This window comes from Ostrea edulis, chromosome 9 (assembly GCF_947568905.1).
Source record: "Ostrea edulis chromosome 9, xbOstEdul1.1, whole genome shotgun sequence".
Taxonomy (NCBI): Eukaryota; Metazoa; Mollusca; class Bivalvia; order Ostreida; family Ostreidae; genus Ostrea; species Ostrea edulis.
This window is the reverse complement of record NC_079172.1, coordinates 71,838,637-71,863,521: the sequence shown is the minus strand read 5'-3', so window position 1 is coordinate 71,863,521 and position 24,885 is coordinate 71,838,637. Positions and strand designations below refer to the sequence as shown.

Genomic DNA, 24,885 nt, shown 5'->3' with positions numbered 1-24,885 from the left:
TGACTACAAAATTCACCGTTTACCTGATCAAGATGCAGTGCTTACAGTGGGTGTTACCAGTCGATAGGGGATGCTTACTCATCCAAGGCACCTGGGCACTTATTCATAAAATATCTTACGACTAAGATGAAAAAAAGAATTTTGTCTGATAATGAAATACTGATCACAAGGTCACAAGTATGTATTCAACTTTTATAAACCATGGATGTACTTTACATATTAATTAAGAATGTCTACAAGAAATGTAAAATAAGGAAATTACAGTGTTTGTAAATTTTGATCTTAGTCGTAAGATATTTTGTGAATAGGTGCCCAGGTCCCACCTCTGGTGTATCCAGGGATTCGTGTTTGCCCAGCTCCTAATTTTGTGTTCTTTAAGTGAGATTGATCACTGTCCGTTATCTTCACCTTTTCATACTTCATACTAAAAGCATTGAAAAACAATGAATTACATTTACTCAGTATTCATTAAATGACATTCTACAACGATTATGGGGAGCTTCTTGGAAAGAAAAACTATATCCAGACTAACAGTGTTTTTCATATGTTACCATGAGTCGACCCTATCAAAAACATTGCAAAAAAAAAGAAAAGAGATAAAATAAAGCATTTAAAAATAATTTCCATTTAATTCATGGTTTGAATATTGTAACAAATTTATATGAAAAATACGGTAAAGATTTAATGGACACTTTCGCATTTGTTTGTGCATATTACCAGGTCTTAATAGAATAAAAATGTGAAGATAAGGAACAGTGATCAATCTTCTAACTCCTATAACCAATACAAAATAAAGAGTTGGGCAAACACGAACCCCTAAACACAGAAGAAGTCGGATCAGGTGTTTAGGATGAGTAAGCATTCCCAGTCGACCGGTCACACCCGCACTGAGCCCTATATCTTGATCAGGTAAACAGAGTTATCCACAGTAAAAATCAGTGTGTAAAGAACAGCTTAACAATTGGTATGAAACACATGAGATAGTATTTTACCCATGACAGGCTACATTGGCAAACTAGATCGTTATAACGATCATAAAAGTTTCAAAATGCTGACTTTAATTGAGGATGTTGAAAACAGTTACATTTGTATGCCAGAAGCCTCGATCGATTTAAAAACTGATCATATAATGAACAAGCTCGTATCGAATCAGTTGAGAGATATAAACACCATATGCAGGTGCTAATGGAATATTGCTACATAAATATGGGAAGTTGACGATGGAGAAGCTGACGTTATCCCGTTTGTGATAAAGGTGAGTTGTTAGTTTCGAACTTTGGACCCCTAGTTTTTTATTTATAAAATTATTGATTACGGTGTTACGCCGTTTTGGCAATATCTAAGCCATTTTATGGCGATTAACTAATTGCAATATGTTTGGTTGTGAGTGTTTGAGTTTCTCTGACGGCCTCCAGTGAGCCTACCCTTTTCCGAATATCAGGGAAACGATCTTTTGCGTGTCAAGGGGGGTCGTGATCCTTGACACGGGACACCCTTTAACGTTCCATCCGATGGACATAAAAGTTAAAAATACATAAACAGTTAAAAATACAGATCATTTCATGCATATAAAAAGTTGTATAATAAAAGTATTCAAATTTTTCTGTAAAAATCGCATTCTAATAAAAGGATTGTCAATATTTGTAAAATGTTCTTACATTGATTGCACATTATTAAAAAGTCTATGTCGTATGGACGTAAAATTACTGCATCCTAAAAGAATGTGATGTATACCAAATGGAAGAAAATTTACAATATTTTTCTGTTTTGTCAAAAAGAGTGTAGACCCCCTGCATTTTTGAGTTTCTCAATGCACGCTGGTCGGACCAGACTCTGTTGTAATTCGACAACAAATATCAATAGATAATATCTACAAAGAATCCCGTCAGACGCAGTGCATAAGAGATCTGATGCGTGCATTTATATAAATATTACTTTCAGTTTTTACTTGACCTTTAACATAAAAACATTGGAAATCTTTGTAGATAATTTTTCATGTGTTATTCTAATTTCCCACTAAAAGGTGATATTTTCATGAAAGTTCTGTGTAGATATTTCTACATAGATTTGACCTTACAGAAAACTTTAATAAAACATGGCAAAATCATTAATTCTTTGACCTTACAGAAAACTTTAATCAAACGTGGCAAAATCATAAATTCGTTGACGTTACAGAAAACTTTAATCAAACGTGGCAAAACCATAAATTCTTTGACCTTACAGAAAACTTTAACCAAACGTGTCAAAATCATAAATTCTTTTACCTTACAGAAAACCTTAATCGAACGTGTCAAAATCATAAATTCGTTGACCTTACAGAAAACTTTAATCAAACGTGTCAAAATCATAAATTCTTTGACCGTACAGAAAACTTTAATCAAACGTGTCAAAATCATAAATGCTTTGGAAATGCGGTTATCGCTCTGGTATATATAACATAACTTTAAAATCGTGATTTGTTCCCAATTTGTTCCTACCGTTAAAAAGTCATCTATATGATAAGTACGTGTTGGTAAAATTCTCTCAAGTACCGAGAAATTGCGTGCCGAGAGAAGCGAGGGACCAATTGAGAAGCGAGAGAAAAGTTCAACAAGACACTCATGAGTAACAAAGTATTTGGTGCTAAGTGAAGCAAAGGAGCAACTGGAGTGATGAGGGAAAGTTTAACAGCATACTTACATGAGTAATTCAGCTCTATGTGGTTTCGGTTTCATTTTAACCTCTATATTTTTATCCCCAATTAATATTTTGGCAATAACAATGAGAATATTACATGACTTCCTGCTATTATCCACTGTGTACCTTGTCACATGGTCAACGTACATGTATGATAGTATATAAAAGGTTATGTTTCTTTCAAACAAAAATGATTGATAATTATGAAACATTATTTAGTTTCTGCTACATGGACTACATAGTACGTGCACAACTCCCTTTACATATTGAACAGTCATTTTACTGCATGCATAAGTATTTCTTTTTCAGAGTTTAAAAGCAAGGTGAAGATAACGAACAATGATCAATCTCATAACTCCTATAAGCAATACAAAATAGATAGATGGGCAAACACGGACCCCTGGACACACCAGAGGTGGGATCAGGTGCCTAGGAGGAGTAAGCATCCCCTGTCGACCGGTCACATCTGCCGTGAGTCCTATATCCTGATCAGGTAAACGGACTTATCCGCAGTCAAAATCAGTGTGCCAAGAACGGCTTAACAATCGGTATGAAACACGTCAGACAGCATTTGACCCAGTGCGAGGTTTTATTGACGAACTAGATCGTTATAACGACCATAGAATTTGCGAAATGCTGACTTCAATCGAGACTGTTGAAACCCCTGTACCATCAACTTGTTTGTCAGTAGCTTACCTCGATTTAAAAACTGACTATACGCAGAACAAGCTCTTGCATATCGAATCAGTTGAGATATATAATCACCACATGCAGGTGATAATGGAATATTGCTATATAAATAGAAAGAAAGAAAATAAAAGACGCCCCCCCCCCTAAAAAACCAACTATGTAAAAACAAATTCAATCAATAAATTATCAGCAGATTGAATACAGAGTTGTACTCCTTTTCTTATGTTTATCTGTACCTAAGATTCAGGGTATCAAAATTTCCATGGAATAGATGATTTAACGTTATAAAGTTAACGGAAAATTCACGTGATCTTTGCGTGAATTTCACGTGAATTTTGTTCGTGTGAATTAAACTGGTACTCTGTTGACCTCGCTTCTCTCGTGTGTAGCACCAATTAGCGGGGGAAAAGGTTTACGTGTGAATTCACATTTGATGTTCTTTTCACATGAATTTCACGTTAAAATTTTCACGTGAAATTCATAAATTCACGTGAGACACATTTGCCCGTGTGGAGTAATTGAAATAATGGTAATGGTCTCCAGTCAGTATTTACGATGAGAGTTGGTTCTTCCATATCACACAGACCTCCGGTTGGTTCGGAATCCTTCCTGAAAACACACACACACGGGCCAGTGGTCTCCTTGTCCACACCAAAGGTTTACACGGTCAACTCAAGGACCCAACACACAGGCACTATCCACTCTAGGATCTATACAAGATCAATGCACTTTTCAACACTTTACACGAACATTTATCATGATAAATTAAAGACTAGACGCTTTGACATCATAGACCGTTGCTTCTTCAACAAAAATTGAAAACGCAAATATGCATATCCAGTGATCAATCATCCAAAAAATTACTTTATTAAACACCACTCTCATTCCAAGCACAAGTACTCTGAAGTTGAATTAAAAAATATGCTGGAGTTTCTCATTGACAATGTCTTCGTGGTCTTTGGTGATCAGGTCTACCAACAGTCTGTTGGAATTAACATGGTCACAAATTGTGCTCCTTTTGTTAGCTGACCCATTTTTATATTCATATGAAGCAGAATTTATTAAAAAACTTCTACATGAGAAGAAAACAAAATCTCTTGTTTTGGCCTCCAATGCGACATTTAGATTTATTGAAGACGTTTTATCTATTAACAATAATAATTTTCATTCGTATGTCGATTCGATATATCCCAGTGAACTCAAAATAAAAGACACCACAGAGTCGTCCACTTTTGCTTCATACTTAGATATTTTATTGAAAGTAGATATTAACGGCAAACGAACAATTCATCTTATGACAAACGGGATGATTTAAGCTTTTCCATCGTTAACTTCCCATATTTATGTAAAAATATTCCATTATCACCTGCATATGGTGTTAATATCTCTCAACTGATACGATAAGCAAAAGCTTGTTCTGCGTATGGTCAGTTTTTAAATCGAGGCAGGCTACTGACAAATAAGTTGGTGGTGCAGGGGTTTCAACAGACTCCTTCAAAGTCAGTATTTTGCAAATTCTATGATCGTTATAAGGATCTAGTTTGCCAATAATAATAATAATAATAAATTCTTTTATTTAGACAGGATAGCACAATTAATACAAATGACTAGTCTACATTGTGGTCCTGTATAAAACATATTGACAGACAGATAAATGAGAGAATAGAAAAATAGATAACATATATAAAATATATACAGAAAATACACACACGATATCACTGGGGGAAAAATAAACATACATGTATACATCATATCTATATATCACTTATTTGAGAAATAATGCTGCAAATATGCTGATTTAAAAGATGTAATAGAACCACAGCTTCTGACAGACTCGGGCAGCTGATTCCATAAAATTGTGGAGGATACCTTAAAAGACCGTTTATAATATTCAAATTATCATTGTGTCAAATACTGTCGGGCGTGTTTCATGCCGATTGTTAGACCGTTCTTTGCACACTGATTTTGACTACGGATAACTATGTTTACCTGAGCAAGATATAGGGCTCACGGCGGATGTGACCGATCGACAGGGGATACTTACTCCTTCTAGGCACCTGATCCCACCTCTGGTATGTTCAGGGGTCCGTGTTTGCCCAACTCTCTATTTCGTATTGCTTTTAGGAGTTATGAGATTGATCACTGTTCGTTATCTTCACTTTTCATGTAGCCTTGCAGAAAACCTTAAACGTGGGAATAGCCATATAGTCTGTGGGAAACCGGACTATCATTTAAGTTGATATAACATAACTTTAAAATCATGATTTGTTCCTCATTCCTTCATACTGTTACAACGTTTTCTATATAATATGTACATGTATATGTTAGTAAACTTTTCTCGAGTGCCAAAAGATTTGGTGCAGAAGGACGCAAAGAAGTGGCGAGATGAAAGTTCAACAAAATACTTATGCTGGTAAACTTTTCTCAAGTACCAGAAGATTGTGTGCCAAGAGAAGTAAGGGAGCATTTTGAGTGGGAAGAGAAAAGTTTAACAACATACTTAATTTCTGGGCTTTTTTCTGTTTAATGTATCGTAACCCTTCTGTATTTTTTTTTTATCTATTAATCAAGTGCATGAGAATTTATCTTGATTGGTGTAATTTTGCATTGACTGGGTTTGATAAATAGTACCCTCGAGTTGTGTGTACATGTATTCATCGGCCTGCTGAAGGTACACAGTGAGTAGTTTTTAAGGATTATTATTATTTTTCCTACAAATTCAAAATATCTTCACCAAATTTTTTAAGAGTCTCTCTCAGGTCTATTCAAACAGGGGTCCGTGTTCGCCCAATTATCTATTTTGTATTGCTGTTAGGAGTTACGAGATTTATCACTGTTCGTTATCTTCACGTTTTATATATTCGTGAGTTTTATATATTCGATAGTTTTCTATTTTCATACTTGCTCCAAATTATCCCACCATGTTAATGAATGAGATCAAAACAGAATCTAGACATTTAATCAAATTTAACATATAGGTATGACGACAAATGAGTTAGGCATAGAATGAACGAATTCTCTATATAATGTTGATTTTTTCTGTTTTGAGACTGAAAAATATTTTCTTGAGGCTGATACATGAAATGTAGTGCTTATCATTATCATTTTGAAACACAGAAGTTTTTCCTGCATCTGGATATGAATAAGTAAGAAGAAATACGGAATTCATTTATAAAAAGAATTGAATAAAAATGTTTGAAAACTGCACTGATTGTTTGCTTCATTTGTTATGGCAGTGTGTTATATGTTTTCACGTCAGTAAATACACTCACAAAACAGAGTTTAAAGAATTGTTTGGTATGTTTTGGTAGAAATTGTCAATATAAATACATTAAGTATCCCTAGCATTAGAATACATCTTTTCATATTAAACTTTGGAAAAGATTTATTTGAATTGATACAGCCATTTTGAACCCTGATAAACTTTGAAAATTTGAAGTAGCATGTCTAGGTTATGTAAACTGATAATGAATATTTTAGAGCATGTTTCAGGTTTGTTATCTCGAAAAAGTTGGTCCTTTTAGTCCACTATCATTTTAACAACAGAACAGTCTACATTGCATCTAATTTCAGGTTGGAAATGGCCGGTCCTATGACGGAACTGAATCGTATGTTTACACCTGTACTTTTTAACATTACTTTATAATACATGGAATGAATGCTTAGTTTTTTCTTTTTTGTGCTTCTGTACTCGGAGATTCAGGGACATACAATGTTTGGTCCGTCTTTTTGTCTTATTGTCTGCACAAAATTTAATCTTGGCCATAACATTGAATGGAAGGTAAGAAACCTTTCTTTTGGTCTCAAAATGTTTGACTTTGTGACCCTCATCTCGGAGTTTGACCTACTTTTGAAAAACTTTAAACTTAGCCATAACTTTGGTATGGTTTCTTAAGGGCTTTCATATTTCACATGCGCTTTCCTTTTGATAACACCTTTCTTTTGGTAGTGATTTTTTTTTTACCTCATGACTTTGACCGTGGGATTTGACCTGTTTTTGAAATATTAAACATTGACCTTCACTTTCAATTTTAAACGGGTAATGCTAGAACTTTCATATTTCGCATGTGTATTCCTTGTGACAAGACCTTTCTTTGTTATCAAACGTTTTTACTTCTTGACCTTGATGTTAGAGTTATTCTCATGATTTCAAGCTTGATCTCTCTATAGCAATCACACAGCCTCTCTCCGGGTTAGATTAGGTCCCCTGTACCCCTTACTTGTCTTAAGAGGCGACTAAATTGGGCGGTCCTTCGGATGAAATAGTAAATACCGAGGCCCAATGTCACAGCAGGTGTGACACGATAAAGATCCCTCCCTGTCCAAAGGCCGTAAGCGCCGAGCATCAGCCTAAATTTTGCAGCCCTTTACCGGTCATGGTGACGTCTCCATATGAGTGAAAATTTTTCGAGAGGGACGTTAAACAATATAGAACTGATAATAGATCTTTCCAATTCCTGATGGCAGTCGCAGTTTACTTCTTGTCAATATTTTCGCCAAAAAGGTACTTTTACAGAAAAAAATAACATGCATGACACGATAATGTAAATACAATTCATAGAATGTAAAAAATGTTAAAGCATGTAGGTAAAAAACGACGTCATCTCTTTCTATATGAAATGCACTTTGGGTATGGTATCGTAGCAGGTGAATATATTCGTAAACGCGTAACTACTCAGGCATATTCGGTTACAGAAATGGCCGAGTTGTTACAATTGAAGACCTCTGAATCAGGGCTTGAAATAACTTATTATGTAATCGGTGGAGGCGGACTGATAAACCTTCTCATTAGTTATAATATTTCAACCACTGCGTAAAACAATCAAACAGTCCAAGGCTTTCTGAAAGGATGTTACATTTTTCAAATAAAACAAATCAAAATTTGCAAACAGTTTGTTACGATTAACATCTAGCATTTGTTTTGCAAGAAAATCTAAGTATTTATTTCAATTCCAAGGGCAAATCATTTTTCTTAAAAATCATAATTATCCTGAATGAAATTTATTTTAACAAATAAGAATTATGATGTATTTCTTGGCTAACCTTGAACGTTTCAACAGTCTTGTTTAAAGTCAGCATTTCGCAAATTTTATGGTCGTAATAACGATCTAGTTTGCCAATACAACCTATCATAAGGTCAAATGCTATTTGATGTGTTTCATACTGATTGTTAGGCCGTTCTTGACACACTGATGTTGACTACGGATAACTACATTTACCTGATCAAGATATAGGGCTCTCAGCGGGTGTGACCGGTCGACAGGGGGTGCTTACTCCTCCTAGGCAACTGATCCCACCTTCGGTATATTCAGGTATCCATGTGTGCCCAACTCTTTACTTTATTCCTTAAAGTAGTTATGAAATTGATCACTGTTCGTTATATTCGGATTATACAGAACAGTAAATTCCAAATTCCGAAAAATTAAAAAAATCATAAAATGACCACAGTATTCATCCTAGTGGAGACAATGGGCAATTAGAAAATGGGGAGGGGTGCAGTTATTATACCCCCACAACAAGTTGTGGGGGGGTATACTGGAATCGGGTTGTCCGTCTGTCTGTCCGTCCGTCCGTCCGTCTGTAGACGCAATGGTTTCCGGGCTCTAAAGCATTATACTTTCCACCTACCGTCACCATATCATATATAGGGACTACCCATGGGATGAAGATGTTCCCTATCGATTTTGGGGTCAAAAGGTCAAAGGTCAAGCGCACTGGACATCGAAGTAGCAATACGGTTTCCGGGCTCTAAAGCGTTATCCTTTTCACCTACAGTCACCATATCATACAAATGCACTACCCATGGGATGAAGATGTTCCCTATCGATTTTGGGGTCAAAAGGTCAAAGGTCACGTACACTCGACATCGAAGTAGCAATATGGTTTCCGGGCTCTAAAGCATTATCCTTTCCACCTACAGTCACCATATCATACATATTAACTACCCATGGGATGAAAATGTTCCCTACCGATTTTGGGGTCAAAAGGTCAAAGGTCACGCGCACTGGACATCGAAGTAGCAACATGGTTTCCGGGCTCTAAAGCGTTATCACTTCAACCTACAGTCACCATATCATACATATGGACTACCCATGGGATGAAGATGTTCCCTATTAATTTTTGGGTCAAAAGGTCAAAGGTCAAGTACACTGGACATCGAAGTAGCAATATGGTTTCCGGGCTCTAAAGCGTTATCCTTTCCACCTACAGTCACCATATCATACATATGGACTACCTATGGGATGAAGATATTCCCTATCGATTTTGGGGTCAAAAGGTCAAAGGTCACGTGCACTGGACATCGAAGTAGCAATATGGTTCGGTTTGTCATGCCATTTGTTTTTTACACTCAGAAAAGAGGTAGTTTATACCTATTACCAACACCCTTTGGGAGATTGGGGTAAGCGGGGGGTATTCTTAGTAAGCATTGCTCACAGTACCTCTTGTTCAAAACATCTCCAGTGTATTTTTTACTTTCAGAAATGTTAAATTCTAAGTAAGTTATTATATACTTTCCGGTATGATGGTATAATCCACTCCGATCGTATTCTTTGGTTTATTATTTCAAATCATCAAAACAAAAAACAAAAAACAAAAAATAAAAACCAAAAAAAAAAAAAAACAAACAAAAAACAACAAAAAAAAAAAAAAAAAAAAAAAAAAAAAAAAAAAACCAAACAAAAAAAACAAAAAAAACAAACAAAAAAAACAACAACAAAAAACCAACAACAAAGTAAATGTACAAGATATAGTGGCTAATACTGGTATAAGGTAAGGCATACTGTATTTAAATGGAGGAATCCCGATTTTTTGAGAGTTGAAAAAAGTCCCAGGAGGGCCCATATGGGTATGGGCACTCAGTAGGATGAATGAAAGGTGAAGATAACGAATAGTGATCAATCTAATAACTCCTACAAGCAATACAAAATAGATAGTTAGGCAAACCCGGCCCCTGGACACACCAGAGGTGGGATCAAATACCTAGGAGGAGTAAGCATCCCCTGTCGACCGGTCACACCCGCCGTGAGCCCTTTATCCTGTTCAGTTAAACAGAGTTATCCGCAGTGAAAATCAGTGTACCAAGAACGGCTTTACAATTGGTATGAAACACGTAAGACATAATTTGACCCAATGATAGGTTTTATTGACGAACTAGATCGTTATAACGACCATAGAATTTGCGAAATGCTGAATACTGTTTTTCACGATTTACTAGTGATGAACTGGTTCTGACGACTAATTTTGATACAAAGAGCATCTGAAACCTACTGCAAATATTAAAGGCTGGTTTGCGTTGAGCGATGATTAGGTTCTTGTAATCAAAACCTCACTAAAATTTCTTGCATTTGAATTAAGGTTGGTTTACAGTAGTTTCAGTGAGGAAAAATTATCCTTTTCTACCATTGAACTTTACAATCGGTAGACATTTTTATAAGACAGTCACTGTTTTATCCAATCATAATACTGCTTTATATTTTTATAAAATGAACATCAATGTTTTTGTCTTTAATAAGTCATTAAACCAAAAGAAACCTAATTGTTATAATAAACAAATGTGGAAACAATTAAACACAACTGTACAAAGTAACAAAAACTCATCCAAGGAGAAAAAAACCCGTTACCTACATGTAGTAGTGACTAGGTTTGAAGAAATTTTCGCCAAGCTAAGCTTCATGCAATTAAACAAAGAATGACTCAATACATGCGCATTTGCCTTGAAATATGATTAAATTAAATTAAGGTTTATCCATAAAAAACACTATCACGTATTCAATCAGGTTCCTGTGATGTCATGTGATAATCATGATTTTGTTCCCAGATTGTATGACTTTGACTTTTAATATTCCTACCAGTATGCACAACTTCAACAATGTCCTTATAATTTTATGCAACTAATAACCGAGATTTTAAACGAAGTGGTTTCAGATTCTATTGTTCTAAGGAAAGTCAAACAAATTTGGACCTCTTCTACATATAGAAAAGTCAGAGCTCTGACCTCACGACCTCCAGGTTACAAGGTGAACGTTCTACCACTGCGCTATGGTTACTGTGACCAATGGAAACAAATAATCTTTGTGATAAACTGCAGTTGTATTGTAAATATCTCTGTAACAGCTATTTTGTTGATTGATTGAATATTGTTTTACGTCTCTCTCTCTTGAAAATATTTCACTCATATGAAGACATCACCACTGCCGGTGAAGGGTTGCAAAATTTAGGCCTATGTTCGGCGCTTGTGGCCATTGGGCAGGGAGGGAGCTTTATCGTGGCACACCTGCTGTGACACGGGACATCGGTTTTCGCGGTTTCATTCGAAGGACTGCCCCATTTAGTCACCTTCTGATCCACAAAGTTAAAGCAATCAATATGAGTAAAATGTCAATCAGAATTAACAATATACAACCTGAGAGCATATATGAATATTTTCTACAGGTTATTCCTTGACCTACCTCAAGGTTAAAAACTGCCTTGAATCATTTTGACCTACCTCAAGGCTAAAGACTCTCTTGAATTCTCCCAACCTACTTCAAAGCTAAAAACTACCTAGAATTCTTCAAGCTCATTGAGTTCAAATAGATGTGCATGACACATGTTAATATACATGTGCATTGGTACAAATTGATATGCATGTTTTGTGTCAGAGGGTGTTAACATATATACTCATCTCCATAGTGCATGTCATCCCATTCACTTTGTGAATAAAATATAGTTTAAATTAAATTCCATGGGGATTCGGGTAAATGGAATAGGTCCTCAGTACCCCTTGTTTGTCGTAAGAGGCGACTAAATTGACGGTCCTTCGGATGAGACTGCAAAACCGAGACCCGTGTTACATCAGATGTGGCACGATAAAGACCCCTCTCTGTTTAAAGGCCGTAAGAGTCGAGCATAGACCCAAATTGTGCAGCCCTTCGTGGGCAATGGTGACGTCTCCATATAAGTAACACATTCTCGAGAGGGACGTTAAACAATATACATCCAACCAGAGTACATGTCAAACTTGAGATTGGCTACGTATTACAGTTTTTATAAATGTATTTCTCAGCTGACTTTCCAAGAGGAAGGGAAACTGGTGATTATTTCGTGGTGATACTGTCTAAAACAGCAATGCAGAAAGAAAGAAGCCTGAAGGGCATCAGTTTATCTGATTGCAAGATAGATATTGGAATCACGACAACGGAGTAATGTTGCTTAAATGCTTTTGTGCTTTATGGTGTATATGTACAGACCCTGAAGCATTCTACTATACCAGTGGAACGGTGAACGGTTTTGGGAACGAATGGTTTTGTTTGGGAAACGAACGCTGAACGGTTTTAAATGAACGGTTGTCAAGTAGAATGGAACGGTTCTTATCGAGAACGGAACGCTTTGAGATAGGGAACGAACGGTTCTTACCGAGAGCGGAACGCTAAGATGGGAACGGTTTCACCTTGGTTTCAAATTCTGCATTTTGGACACTTTCATTACCTTTCATACATACATGTAGATATTGTGAGAAAGAGAGAAATTCGATGCCTATATAAAATTTTAAATGAAATGAAATGAGGAATATTTGAAAACGGGAGGAATTAGGAATGAAAGTAAATTAATACATCCAGTTATACGTTCCTTAAATTCCACATGGAGATTAGAAATAAAATTCACATTAGGCTATTTCAAGTCTGAACTCAAAAATGTTGTGATATTTTGCGATTACTAATTACATATGTTTTAAAGAGGAATTTCGTTTATGCATGTATTACATGTATTTTTTGTAAACTTTAAATCAATGGCTCATAATCATACAAATTTAACTTACAGTGTATTTAGATAATTAAACGGTTTGGATTTTTTTATCATGTGCATATTGTATTTTAATCTTAAATAGCTCAATAAATGTACAAGCAATTTAACAATGAATGATAATTAATTTGAAAATTGTTTATAATCATTACTTTTATTATAAAAATGATTTTTTGTGTTTAAATTTGACAAAGAAATGCCTGCGATGTTTCAATATCATGGTGACGTATCATGTTGATTGATTGTTCACGTAACGGTACTCATTCGATGCACGTGTATTTAAAGACTTTGAAGACACCTGTTAAAATTTAAAGAGGGATATCAAGGAAGCCAATGTCTTTGAGACGGGAACTTATAGTGTGGACCACGGGTCAAGTCTCCCATAGACTAGTACATGTACATCGTTACTATAGCAACTCCTAGTGTCTCCATCACTTCATACTTTGTGAAACTTACACCGCAGCAGTTGAAACGCTGAACAATTTGAACGGAACTTTTTAATGTGGGCACGGAACTGTTCTTATCGAGAACGACAACGGAACATTTCAGATAATGTAGTAACACACTTCAGAGTCTGTACATTATGTCGTCCATTATCTGCGTCATGTGTTGTCACTTACGTAATAAATGCATGATTTGTTAGTACAGTATGATGGAGGTATAAAAACAACAGAAGCAGGGGAATTAGTGAGTGATTGTTTATATACCTTACAAACAAGCTAGATATTCCTAAAACACTCATGTATTTCTAATTTTAACAATTTGTTATTCAACTTTATTGGATATCAATTGTTTATGGCAAGTTAAGAGATAACAGTTGATCAGAATTAACAGTTGAGCAGAATGTTCAAGCAAACTTTTAAAATCAGCATTGTCCTGAGTGTGTCTGCTGACTGATTAGTGTTCACGTTTTCAACTTCTCAAGAACCGGTAGGCCAAATTCAACCAAACTTACCAGAAAGCATCCTTTGGCAAAGGGGAACTCATGTTTGTTCAAAGGAAAGGCCATGATGTTCTTAAAGGGGTGGGGGTGAAAAAAACCTGCAGATAGGGTAAGGATGTTTAGTTTTCTAGAACCGCCAGGGTACAATACGTCAATTTAATGTGTGAGCATCCTCATTTAGTGTAGATTCAATTTAGTTCACATCAAGTTTTTCACGCCATGACTGTAGGGTTCACGGTCGGGCCATAAAAGGAAGAGAATGAGTGGGAAAAGGGAAATTCAGCTTTGCAACAACAGCAATGTTGACCATGAGCCTTTTGTTGAGCATTGGATTGCATTGAATCTTGAAAGGTTTATTTCTGAAGCTTTGGTAAAATGTAATTACCTTCAGCTGGTGACGTCACAATATGAATGAAAACTTCTCGACAGGTCGTAAAAACAATCAATCAATCAGTTTCTGAAGTTACTGAATTTGGCAAATTCAAATCACATCTGGTCATTATTTCCAAATTTGTTTAATAAATGTTGCAATTTCAGATATATAAGTATCAGACTAACTGTGAACAACGAGTTGTATGGATATGACATTTCGATCCCACCGGGGGAGGACATCTACCCAGAGAAAACGGAAGTAAAGGTATGTATATAAGTCTGTACTTAGTCAGATTGTGGTTTGTTCTGCTATACAAAAACAAGTAGAAATTAATTATTTGTTTTACCTATGAGGTGTTTTCTTTTAATCAGGCTAAAAAGGACACACTCGAAATAAAGGTTTATAAGAAGACTAATTTCGAGATGGTCAAATAGAGGAGGAAGATATAGAGGATGATGTAGAGGACGATGATCTGATGATGAAAAAGAGGACAAATTATCATCCGTACTCAGCATTATCTTTCATTCTGAAGTAGTAGTGGAGTACACAGTGTTAATCTCAGCAGCATCTTACATTCTCAAACACACAGTGTTTATCTGTCAGTAGAATTCAATGCCTCTTTAATGTAGCCATTTTCTTTCATGTCTTAAATTTCTTGAAATAAACAGTTAGATACAATATGCTAGCTATCAGTTATCATCTCTTCTGTAAAGTAGGAACAATGTTGCCTTGAATGCTTGCTAAAAGGCACCTCGATTATATTTGTTTTGTCATCCGTCATACATATAAATATATATGTTTGATTAATTTTGCTGTAACAATTAAAACTCACAAATTTCCACTTGCAGAAAACATTTTCTTTATCAAAATTATGCACAGAGATTGAAGGGTTTGTTTTATGGGGCAATGTTACATTCCAGTTATTTTATTGGTATATATCATTGAGGAATATTTTCTGTGAAGTATAATTTGCCGAGATCGTTTGTGAATTTGTCACTGGATGTAGTCAGGGTTTCTTCCTCTCTGGCCATTAAGTTACCTTCATTCTCTGGCGAGTAACTGACAAGGTTGGAATGGTGCTCTAAATAGTAAATATATAAAATGTATTAAAAGTTTTAATTTCATGCAATAGATATTACATGGTATTGTCAATTACATAATACCTTTGGTAAATGCTTACACTATTATAATACTTCATCGCCATGTTACATGTAATTACGTAGGTGAATGTTTCATATTGATTTCCTTGCATGGACGCCCGCAAAACTGTTAGTATTTCAAACAATGAGGGAACTATTTCACTGGGCTCATCTCCCATAAAGTATTTCTTGTTACTTAAATAAGATGGTAGAAACAACAGCCCCATGAGCTACAATGCTCACCTGAGTTTCATTGTTCACATAGGTTAAGTCTCGAACAATAGAAGTGGAAATCGTGAAGCCTTAATTGTAGCTCCTGAGTTTCTCTGGAAACAGAGTTTTGGTTTGAAAAGATTGAGTATACGCTTTAAAAGGATGCTTGCATACTAATTGAACCAATTGTAGTTTCACTCTTCTTTAGAGGAAGATTTTCCTTATGTGTACATATGAACTATGATCACGCCTTAATTCAAACACGTACTTTTTGCTCCTTCACCAAATCCTTGGCTTTTAGATGTGAAATTCTTAAAATGGAGGGCCCATGTCGCGGCAGGTGTTGGCATGTTAAAGAATTCATCACTGCTACAGTCCTTAGTGCTATTGGTCAGAATTTGTGACACTTCACTTACAGCTGGTGACGTCTCAAAATGTATGAAATATTTTGAAAGGAACGTGAAGCAAGCAAAATATATGGCCTTGAACTTGCCTTGACCTACTTTCCAAAGATTGCATATAAACTCATACATGCAAATTGTGTAAAATTCCTTGGGTGAGCGTTTCTAGTACCATGACCTCTTGTCTGGTCAGGTGGTTATTTACCTGAATATTTCAAACTGTCGCACAATTTTCAATGTTTTCTGATGTATGCACTTTGAAAACAGGTGTTTACTCCCGTTAAGAATTGTAAACAATACTACGTTGTAAATATAGTATTGTTTGTCTACATTTTTAATGGGAGCAAGCCCCTATGCTTGGAAGTATAAACTTAAATTAACTTCAAATGATTTCGTTTGTTGACGTAGACATATTAGGTGGCCGGTCAATTCGAATCCCGATTAATTTCCATACTTGCACAATTACGTCTAGGTGTGAACTAATATCCGCACAAATATTTTAGCTATATATTTTAGATAATATATCATCTCAGTTCCTTTAAATAATATTCATTTAAATAGCTAAATTCACGACAATGTGGCTTTCATTAGTCTGGTTCGGTCTCCATCCCTGCCCATGAGTGTTAAGGACCATATTCGACTTATTTTACCTTTAGAAAAACTATATTTTTTTTTAATTTCTATTAATTATTCGTGTTGATGATAAATGAAGAGCGAATACACAACTTATAACGAATTTTATGAAGAGATACATGTACCAACAGCAACAGGGTTCGAATTGACCGGGCTACCTAACATGGCTACGTCAACAAACGAAATCACTTGAAGCTGTAAGTTTTCGGATCGTATGGGGCTTTAATGAATAGTTCAAGGTATGTTTGGACACAAGTATAGTAGGAAAATATGCTATGAATTCTTTTATATTAGGTTTATGAGACAGCAACACAAGAATACAACGATATCATACCTCAACCGTGCGCAGCTTTTTACGCGCCGTAAATCGAAGGTTTTTATAAGGGTTGGATCTGTAGCTCTCTGTTCCGTCACAATATTTTTTCAGAGAGCTACAATTTTGCAGCTAGATATCACCTACACAGAAAGTTTGATTGAGTCTCGATATCGCTTCCTCCACACTATGACGTCCAATGCCGTGTCCCCAGGTGGCGCTTCGTATGTCCCATACAAACCAGTAGTACAACCAGAAACCAGGTCCCTTCAGTGGGGCTGATCTTTTCAACAATAGTCTATTCTCTGTATTACAAAACAGTTCAATGCACATCGTCCTGAGAACAGAAACATAATCTAGGAATCAAACGAGAATGCATAAATTTCCACAGATCACTCGTAATCTTTACCGATCGCTGTATGGACTCATACCTGTTGATCATACGTCAAGATAAATTGGCGTACACAAGGCAGTGTTGTTAAAGAAATACAAAAGAATTGGAAATGGATATTAAAGCTGACATGAAATGATAAATATGTGCGCATTTCTCATCTTATCCGCCATATTTCTTTCAGATAGCCCATTATATACCCCAAATGTATTTATCACACCTGAGTGATTTTCTAGCTGGACGTTACCATACTACATGCCCGATTGTAATGTATAGGGAATGAGAAATAAATAAAATCACGTTTTAAAACATCCTGCATTACTCAAAATTACAAAATACATATCGAATATCAATTAAGCATTCTGAAAGTTAAGATAATTTGGACGAAAATGAGAAAAAAGCTTTCCTTTCATACTTACAGTTTATTATGGAGAAATCATTTGCCAATTACATACTGATAGATTGGAATAAGCAAAGAACATATATCATCCACACCAATTCTTGCAAAATACATTTTTATTTATTTATTTTATTTCATCATTATTCAACCGGTACCGGAGACGTGCACTTACCGAAAATGTTAGATTCTCTTTATTCTGATTTAAGCCCACGAAACAAAATGATAAACTCCATTTGTATCTCGACAGAACCAGACGTTGTCATTCCATTGTACAGACTGCGGCACACTTCACCTGTGCCAATGAGGATGTCTTCAATCAGGGGAGGTATTAAATTTCTGACAAAAACATAACAATAAGAATACAATACTTTTCATAATCATATGACGAATTGATATACCCGTTCAAAGAAGAGGGGCATATTCCTTCGCACCTGTCGGTCGGTCGGTCGGTCTGTCAGAGAGAGAGAGAGAGAGAGAGAGAGAGAGAGAGAGAGAGAGAGAGAGAGAGAGAGAGAGAGAGAGAGAGAGAGAGAGTTTAAGTTTATTACTGTGCTAATGTGTACCGTGACATAAGGTTGATGTGGCGCCGTATTATCCTAGCAGTAAGAGTTTATTACTGTGCTAATGTCTACCGTGACATGAGTGAAATGGCGCCGTATTATCCTAGCAGTAAGAGTTTATTACTGTGCTAATGTCTACCGTGACATGAGTGAAATGGCGCCGTATTATCCTAGCAGTAAGAGTTTATTACTGTGCTAATGTCTACCGTGACATGAGTTTGACGTGGCACCGGGGTCGAAAATATCCCGGTAGTGATTACAGCAGCAGTGTGAGGATTGTCTTATACTTTGACATATTAAACCAAATGGTAGAATAAAGCAACCACGGCAATTATGCTAAATGGGATGACGGGCTTAGTAAACTGGTTGGAACTAAGCTGAAACTAGCAGCTACTACCAGCAACCAAATAGCCCGTAGAAGCTAGCAACCAATAACAAAATTCATCAAAGAACTGAGAGTACTCAGACAGAATGCTAAAACTTATGAAATAATCGATCAAAATTGACAATCTTTCAATCATGGGTTCGTATACATTGTTGTCTATCTCTTAAGCATGCCATCAAATCATTACGGAGGTCTGAAAAGTGATTCCACCCACGTGACACCCCTATAGCCCCAAACTGAGGGCAGGAAATGATAGTCCAAAGAGTACCCTACTAGGTGTCCATACTTCTGTCGTGAATTCTACAAAGATGAAGTTGTCATTACCTTTATTACGACCCTATGGGATGTAACATTAGGAACTTTCGGGTGAGCTCAATAAATCTATCAATTGTTTGAAATATTATCAATTTGGATCGATGATTTTTAGTATTCTGTCAGTAATTGATCTGATGGATTTTATTATACAGCTGTAGGTTGCTAGCTTCTGATTGGCCGCTGGTTACTGGCTCCTATTTTCAGCCTATTGATGTTGGAATATCGATTTCTTTTCTGTTATCTACCTGGACACACAGTGATAGTAAATGTAATCCATGTAGTAGTTATCTCCATCAATGTGTCACTCAGGAAATGACGTTTCCATTACCTGACTTTATACTACACCATTTTGTTTCCTATTCCTATGATTATTTAGTCCCGTGGATATCTCGGTTAGAATAGGTCCTCAGTACCCCTTGCTTATCGTAAGAGGCAGCTAAATGAGGCGGTCCTTTGGATGAGACCGCAGAACCCGAGATCCCGTGTCACAACAGATGTGGCACGATAAAGATCCCTCCCTGTTCAAAGGTTGTAAGCGCCGAGCATAGACATAAATTTTGCGGCCCTTCACCGGCAATAGTGACGTCTCCATATGAGTGAAAGATTCTCGAGAGGGACGTTAAACAATATACAACCAACCATGTACATTTAATGCATTCCATTTAGCACGAAGTACAGGACACTTCACTACACTATGCGAATCGGGAACCTCGGGGTCATGGATCCAGACGCTGTGTCAAAGTTATGAATTTTAACTTAAGGAAGTTAGCTCCTGAGCTTTTGAGCACAACTGCACAGGATGCTACAACTAAGTATTTACTGGTTCAATACTCATCCCATTGGTGTAAACATACTACTTCACACCTGAGATTTAAAGTAATGTCAATGTTTTGGGAAGTGTATTTTTGATTTCTACATTGAAGGAGAATATAGTATGAAAAGAATTTAACAATGAGAGGCATATTTGTTAAAATGTAAAAAAAAGAAAATCATATGATCATTATTGTAAAACGATTTTGTCTTATCTAAAAGCAATTGTTTCCATATTTATTACTCAGTATGACTATGCAGAGCACATATTTACGTCTGACATTATCTAATGACATGCTGCATGTTTGTACATGTTTTTTTTTTAGTGATTATTATCATTTTGATTAGTTTTTCGCACAAATCTAACATTAATATATATAGCTGACCACGGGTATGAGGCATGGGACCCAAATTTGCTATTATGCATGCGAGTACATTTAATGCAAATTAGTTTCGCTTTGCGTTCACACGGAGCTAATGCCAAGTTTTAATTCGCATTAAATCGCGACGTAAACTTTAATTCGAAGCAAACTAATGCGCATTACAATCTCCGTGTGAACGCGGTTCAGAATCAATTCGCATTAAATGTAATTAAATTCTTCGTGTGAACGAGGCATAGTATCAAATGTCTTCCGATGTCGTCCATCAATATGAATACAAACCGTCTGTAATGAATACCTTAAGCTCAGTGTTACTCACACAAGTGTTGACAACAAAATCATCCCACAACACCTCGCTCTCTCACTTTCCACCAAGTTTTGTTATCAATACTCATTTAAACCGCATTGTCCCCCCCCCTGGATCCCCGTGTATGTCCAAAACATTGTACCATATCGATTTGTCTTTATACCTGTCTGCCTGTATTAAATAAAAAAACATCACACCTTTTAAAGAATAGAATAGGTCATTTATTACATATACAATAAATGACAGTAAAGGGAACACAAACTAGGATTCAAATATAAGTAAAAGTTACATACAAGTAAAATGTACAGACAATGTATAATGACAAATTGTCACATCTCAAAATTAGCACCTGAGAACAAAATATGTGTCATCTGACATATCATGACTAGTGACAAATTATGGTATATTTGGCATATAAAAAATAGACCCAAACATATGTACAAGTTGGAAAAAGTCAGAAAAGGGGGCGTTAAAAGGCCTATAGATATTGGGTGTGCCAGCCTTTGACGAAGAAGCTTGCTGCTACAACATTATTGTAACAGTACCAGAAACCTGATGTAGCATTGTATCAATCCTGCTGAAGTAATATCTTCCATACCTGCAATATGGACATCCACAAAATCGTGTATAAATCAGACATGAGCACGTATACCAAGTGAACACGAACTATATATGAATTGTATGCTCAGCTATAAAGGGAATCGATTATATAAATTGTAGTGATAACAGATACTTACCCGTGTTGACTACAGGGAGATAAATCTCACTTTGTTTGGCAGGGAGCAGTAGATGAATGGTACCACATTTTATTTCAAAACTCTAATACACGCATCATTATCGTAGTCTTTTTATCCTAGCCTGGCTTTTTATATGTTTATTCGTACATTTATATATCCAAAAACATTGTATCAGGTCAATGTTGTTGGTATCATGATGATGTCGTCAAAAAATTAGATTAATCAACAATTACAAAAATCCATTTTCTCTGTATCAAAAATATATATAAACTTGCTGATATCGATATCATTGTACTGATACCTGTAGTAACAAAGAACAGATTTGTCAACTCTAGTGACACAAGTTTTAAGATATTCTTAATACCGCAACAATATGATGTTCACGTGTAATATAATTGGTTTGTTATTCATTGTTATGACATATTCTTCGATATCGTTACCATTTCTTTTGATCAGGTTCATTTAACAACATTGAATGTATCATTGCGAAAATGGTTGCAATATAAATAATCAAAATTTTAGTCATGAATCTGTTTACAACAAGTCATAAATATCTCCGTTTGTATATATATATATATATATATGTATGTATGTATGTATGTGTGTGTGTGTGTGTGTGTGTGTGTGTGTGTGTGTGTGTGTGTGTGTGTGTGAATTTTCTGTGCATTTTTAGTTTCATAAACTTTTAATCAGCGATCAATTTAACATCGTCAATGCTACGAAGTGAATATATATTAAACATGAACAAGATTCATGCATTAAATAGATAGTTATACAATTAAACAATACTAGAACATTTAGTAAATATTAACCGCCTATAAATACCTGGTAACATCACTGCTGTAGAGAGCAAACTGCCCGTATCTGGATTTCTTTTAGCAGCTGTTGTCATGTCTGGATCACCTTAAATAATTAGACATTTAAGAAATGAATTTCATTTTTGAAAATTCATGAAGGCATAAACTGCGACACTTCACGCCTGCATACTCCGTGTTAGCGGTTCATGAAAAATATCCTTGTTTGTCATACCCTCATGTATTTCCAAAATACACATATATATATATATACATTTTACTTTCATTTCTGTCGGAATATTTCCAGCCATTAGTATCATATTCATCAAGATCCATTTGTATATTGCTCGCATTCTAGCTGCGGAACTGTAGCTCTCTGGAAAAATATTAGGACAGACCAGAGACTATAGATCTACCCCTTATACAAATCTTCAATTTAGGCGCAGAAATATTGCATGGCGCACTGTTGAGGCTTTTATATCACTGAATTTCTTTAAATAAAAATCCTTTCACATTTCCCCACTATACTTTTGTCCATTCGATTCACGATTTTCGCAAAATTTTCTTTTTCACTTTTAATGATCAAAATATACTGTATAATGTGTTTAAAAGAGTTCACATAAAAATTAAGGTTATATATTATCACAGAAGCTCATTTTAGAGAGTTTATTACTTGTTTTGTAAACAAAGATTGTGGTTCGTTATTGTTTACAAAATTTTCCAAAGAAATGGATATAGATCCAAGTTTATCATATATTTCACATTTCAAGCATGTTTGGGGTAAAAGATGTCATCTAAAAGTTAAAATTTGTGACTATGCAAAATTAAGATGCTTTATATTATAAGATCAATATTTCACTTGTTTTGTTTGTATACATAAAAAGACTCGAGTCTTTGTTTACACAACACATATTTAAGGCTAAACTATTGCTTTATTTTTTGCATCCAGAAGGTTAAATTTTCACTGCCAACATTAAATGAGTTATATTTTTAATGTTTACCATTAAAAATGAAAAACATTTTTATCAAAACTACAAAATTTAAACGAAAAAAATTTAAAGCCCTGAGCGACACGAAAACTCGTAGCTTCAAATGATTTTGTTTATTGACTTTAGCAATGCTAGGTTGATAGTCTTATCAAACCCCGTTGCTATTTCCTGTCTATTCATGTTGGTATGTATTCGGTGTTCATTTATCATACACACCGTCACGGATAATCAACATAAATGAAAGGTTTCATATTTTTTCCAGACGTAAAATAAGCTCTTGAATATTGAAAATGTTATGAAAGCTAGTTTGGTCCATTACACTCACTTTCAATAGGATGACGGTGATGGGGACCAGACTAATGAAAATCTTGAATTTAGTTCAAACAACTTTTTTTAAACGAAGTGGGGTGATTTCATCCAAACTATTTAACTGAAATATTTGTTGGGGTATTAGTTCACACAGACACCGAGTTTAGGTATGAAATGAACGGGATTCGTTTTGAACGGCTATTAACATGATTACGACAACACAATGAAATCATTTGAAGCTGTGAATTTTCAGGTGGCACAAAGTTTTCAATGAATATTTGAAGGCAGGTTTGGACAGAGGTGTAGCGTGTAAGGAATCACGTTATCTTAATTGCTTGAGACGACAATGCAAGAATTCAGCGATATGAGGCCTCAACCTAGAGCAGATTTTTCTGCACTGTGGATTGCAGGGTTTTATAAGGAATGGATCTATAGCTCTCAAATATGTCCTAATATTTTCCCAGAGAGCTACAGATCTGAAGCTATTCACATTCATGAGGAAATGTCTGTCATTTGCATTGATAAAGATATCGAAGGTAAAGACATTGAAAATATAAATGAAGCAATACGTCGTACATTTTAGATATACAGTATGCCTATTGATACATACTAAAGTAAGTTGATCGCCTACCAGGGAGCATCACTGCTGTAGAGACCACGCCCGTGTCTGGAGGCTCTCTAGTTGTTGTTGTCAAGTCTGAATTACCTTCTGTGATGAAAGGAAGCAGTATTTCAGTGGTGTATAACAGATAGATAGTATATATATTAATACATGCTGAAGATAATTTGATAATGCATGAAAATTTAGTAAATGTTGAAAGCTTACTAGGGAAAATAATTTCTGTAGATACTATACCAAGCTCTGTAACAGTAACTGTAGTGGAATCCAAACCACAGTTCCTGGACATTTCTGGAAGTCGTAGGTTCGTAAGCAGTGCTCCGCTCAGATAGCGGGGGGTTCGACAACTGGGCTCATATAAAGGTCCTAATTGCAAATTTCTCGATTTGGCGAAAAGGAGGAAGGCAACTAGTTTACAATCGCAGTGAAGAGGATTGTTGTCAATTGCACTGAAGATTTGAATAACATAACAAAACGTTAAAACAGGTAAATGACAAATGAAAAATTGAAATACACGAATTTAGTTTGATTGAAGAGGAAGTAATCTAAGAAGAGTTTGATATTGCAATCACCGGATCTCCATCAACTCAGCATATGAAAATAATAGATTATCAATTGTAAAATCTTATTTAGTATGTGTATCAGTTCCTGACAGAGAAACTACATGTATTTACAAAACTTGTTTAAATGTTATATTTTCCCGGTTTATCTTGGGTTTCAGATTT

At 35.6% G+C, this 24,885-nt stretch overlaps 1 protein-coding gene and 1 long non-coding RNA gene across 9 annotated transcripts; one reads left to right on the top strand and one right to left on the bottom strand.

The window, feature by feature from the left end:
- Positions 1-1,237: 1,237 nt before the first annotated feature.
- On the top strand, positions 1,238-15,145 carry LOC125658142 (uncharacterized). Of its 5 annotated transcripts, none has more exons than XM_056150549.1 (5): positions 1,238-1,255; positions 6,940-6,974; positions 12,413-12,548; positions 14,630-14,729; positions 14,837-15,145. In XM_056150549.1, exons 2-5 carry the CDS (start codon positions 6,947-6,949, stop codon positions 14,897-14,899), a joined length of 327 nt encoding a protein of 108 aa, XP_056006524.1. In that variant the 5' UTR covers positions 1,238-1,255; positions 6,940-6,946; the 3' UTR covers positions 14,900-15,145. The 5 variants fall into 5 exon arrangements, with proteins under 5 accessions (XP_056006524.1, XP_048745256.2, XP_056006522.1 ...); XM_048889299.2 differs by lacking the exon at positions 1,238-1,255 and adding an exon at positions 5,919-6,044; XM_056150547.1 differs by lacking the exon at positions 1,238-1,255 and adding an exon at positions 5,935-6,037.
- On the bottom strand, positions 14,935-24,408 carry LOC125658140 (uncharacterized). Of its 4 annotated transcripts, none has more exons than XR_008798875.1 (7): positions 24,368-24,408; positions 24,152-24,247; positions 18,128-22,352; positions 17,186-17,501; positions 16,086-16,201; positions 15,848-15,930; positions 14,935-15,546 (listed from the first exon to the last, which is right to left on the bottom strand). It is a non-coding gene; the product is annotated as an uncharacterized LOC125658140 (long non-coding RNA). The 4 variants fall into 4 exon arrangements; XR_008798876.1 differs by having other exon boundaries at positions 17,312-17,501; XR_008798874.1 differs by having other exon boundaries at positions 16,086-17,501; positions 18,128-18,291; positions 20,725-22,352.
- Positions 24,409-24,885: the final 477 nt, after the last annotated feature.

Excerpts from the sequence above, each read along its gene's own strand:
- LOC125658142 (XM_056150549.1), top strand. The coding sequence starts at position 6,947 with ATGGCCGGTCCTATGACGGAACTGAATC. Across the intron at positions 6,975-12,412 it reads TCCTATGACGGAACTGAATC|CTGACTTTCCAAGAGGAAGG; the intron begins GTATGTTTACAC and ends TGTATTTCTCAG. Across the intron at positions 14,730-14,836 it reads CAGAGAAAACGGAAGTAAAG|GCTAAAAAGGACACACTCGA; the intron begins GTATGTATATAA and ends TCTTTTAATCAG.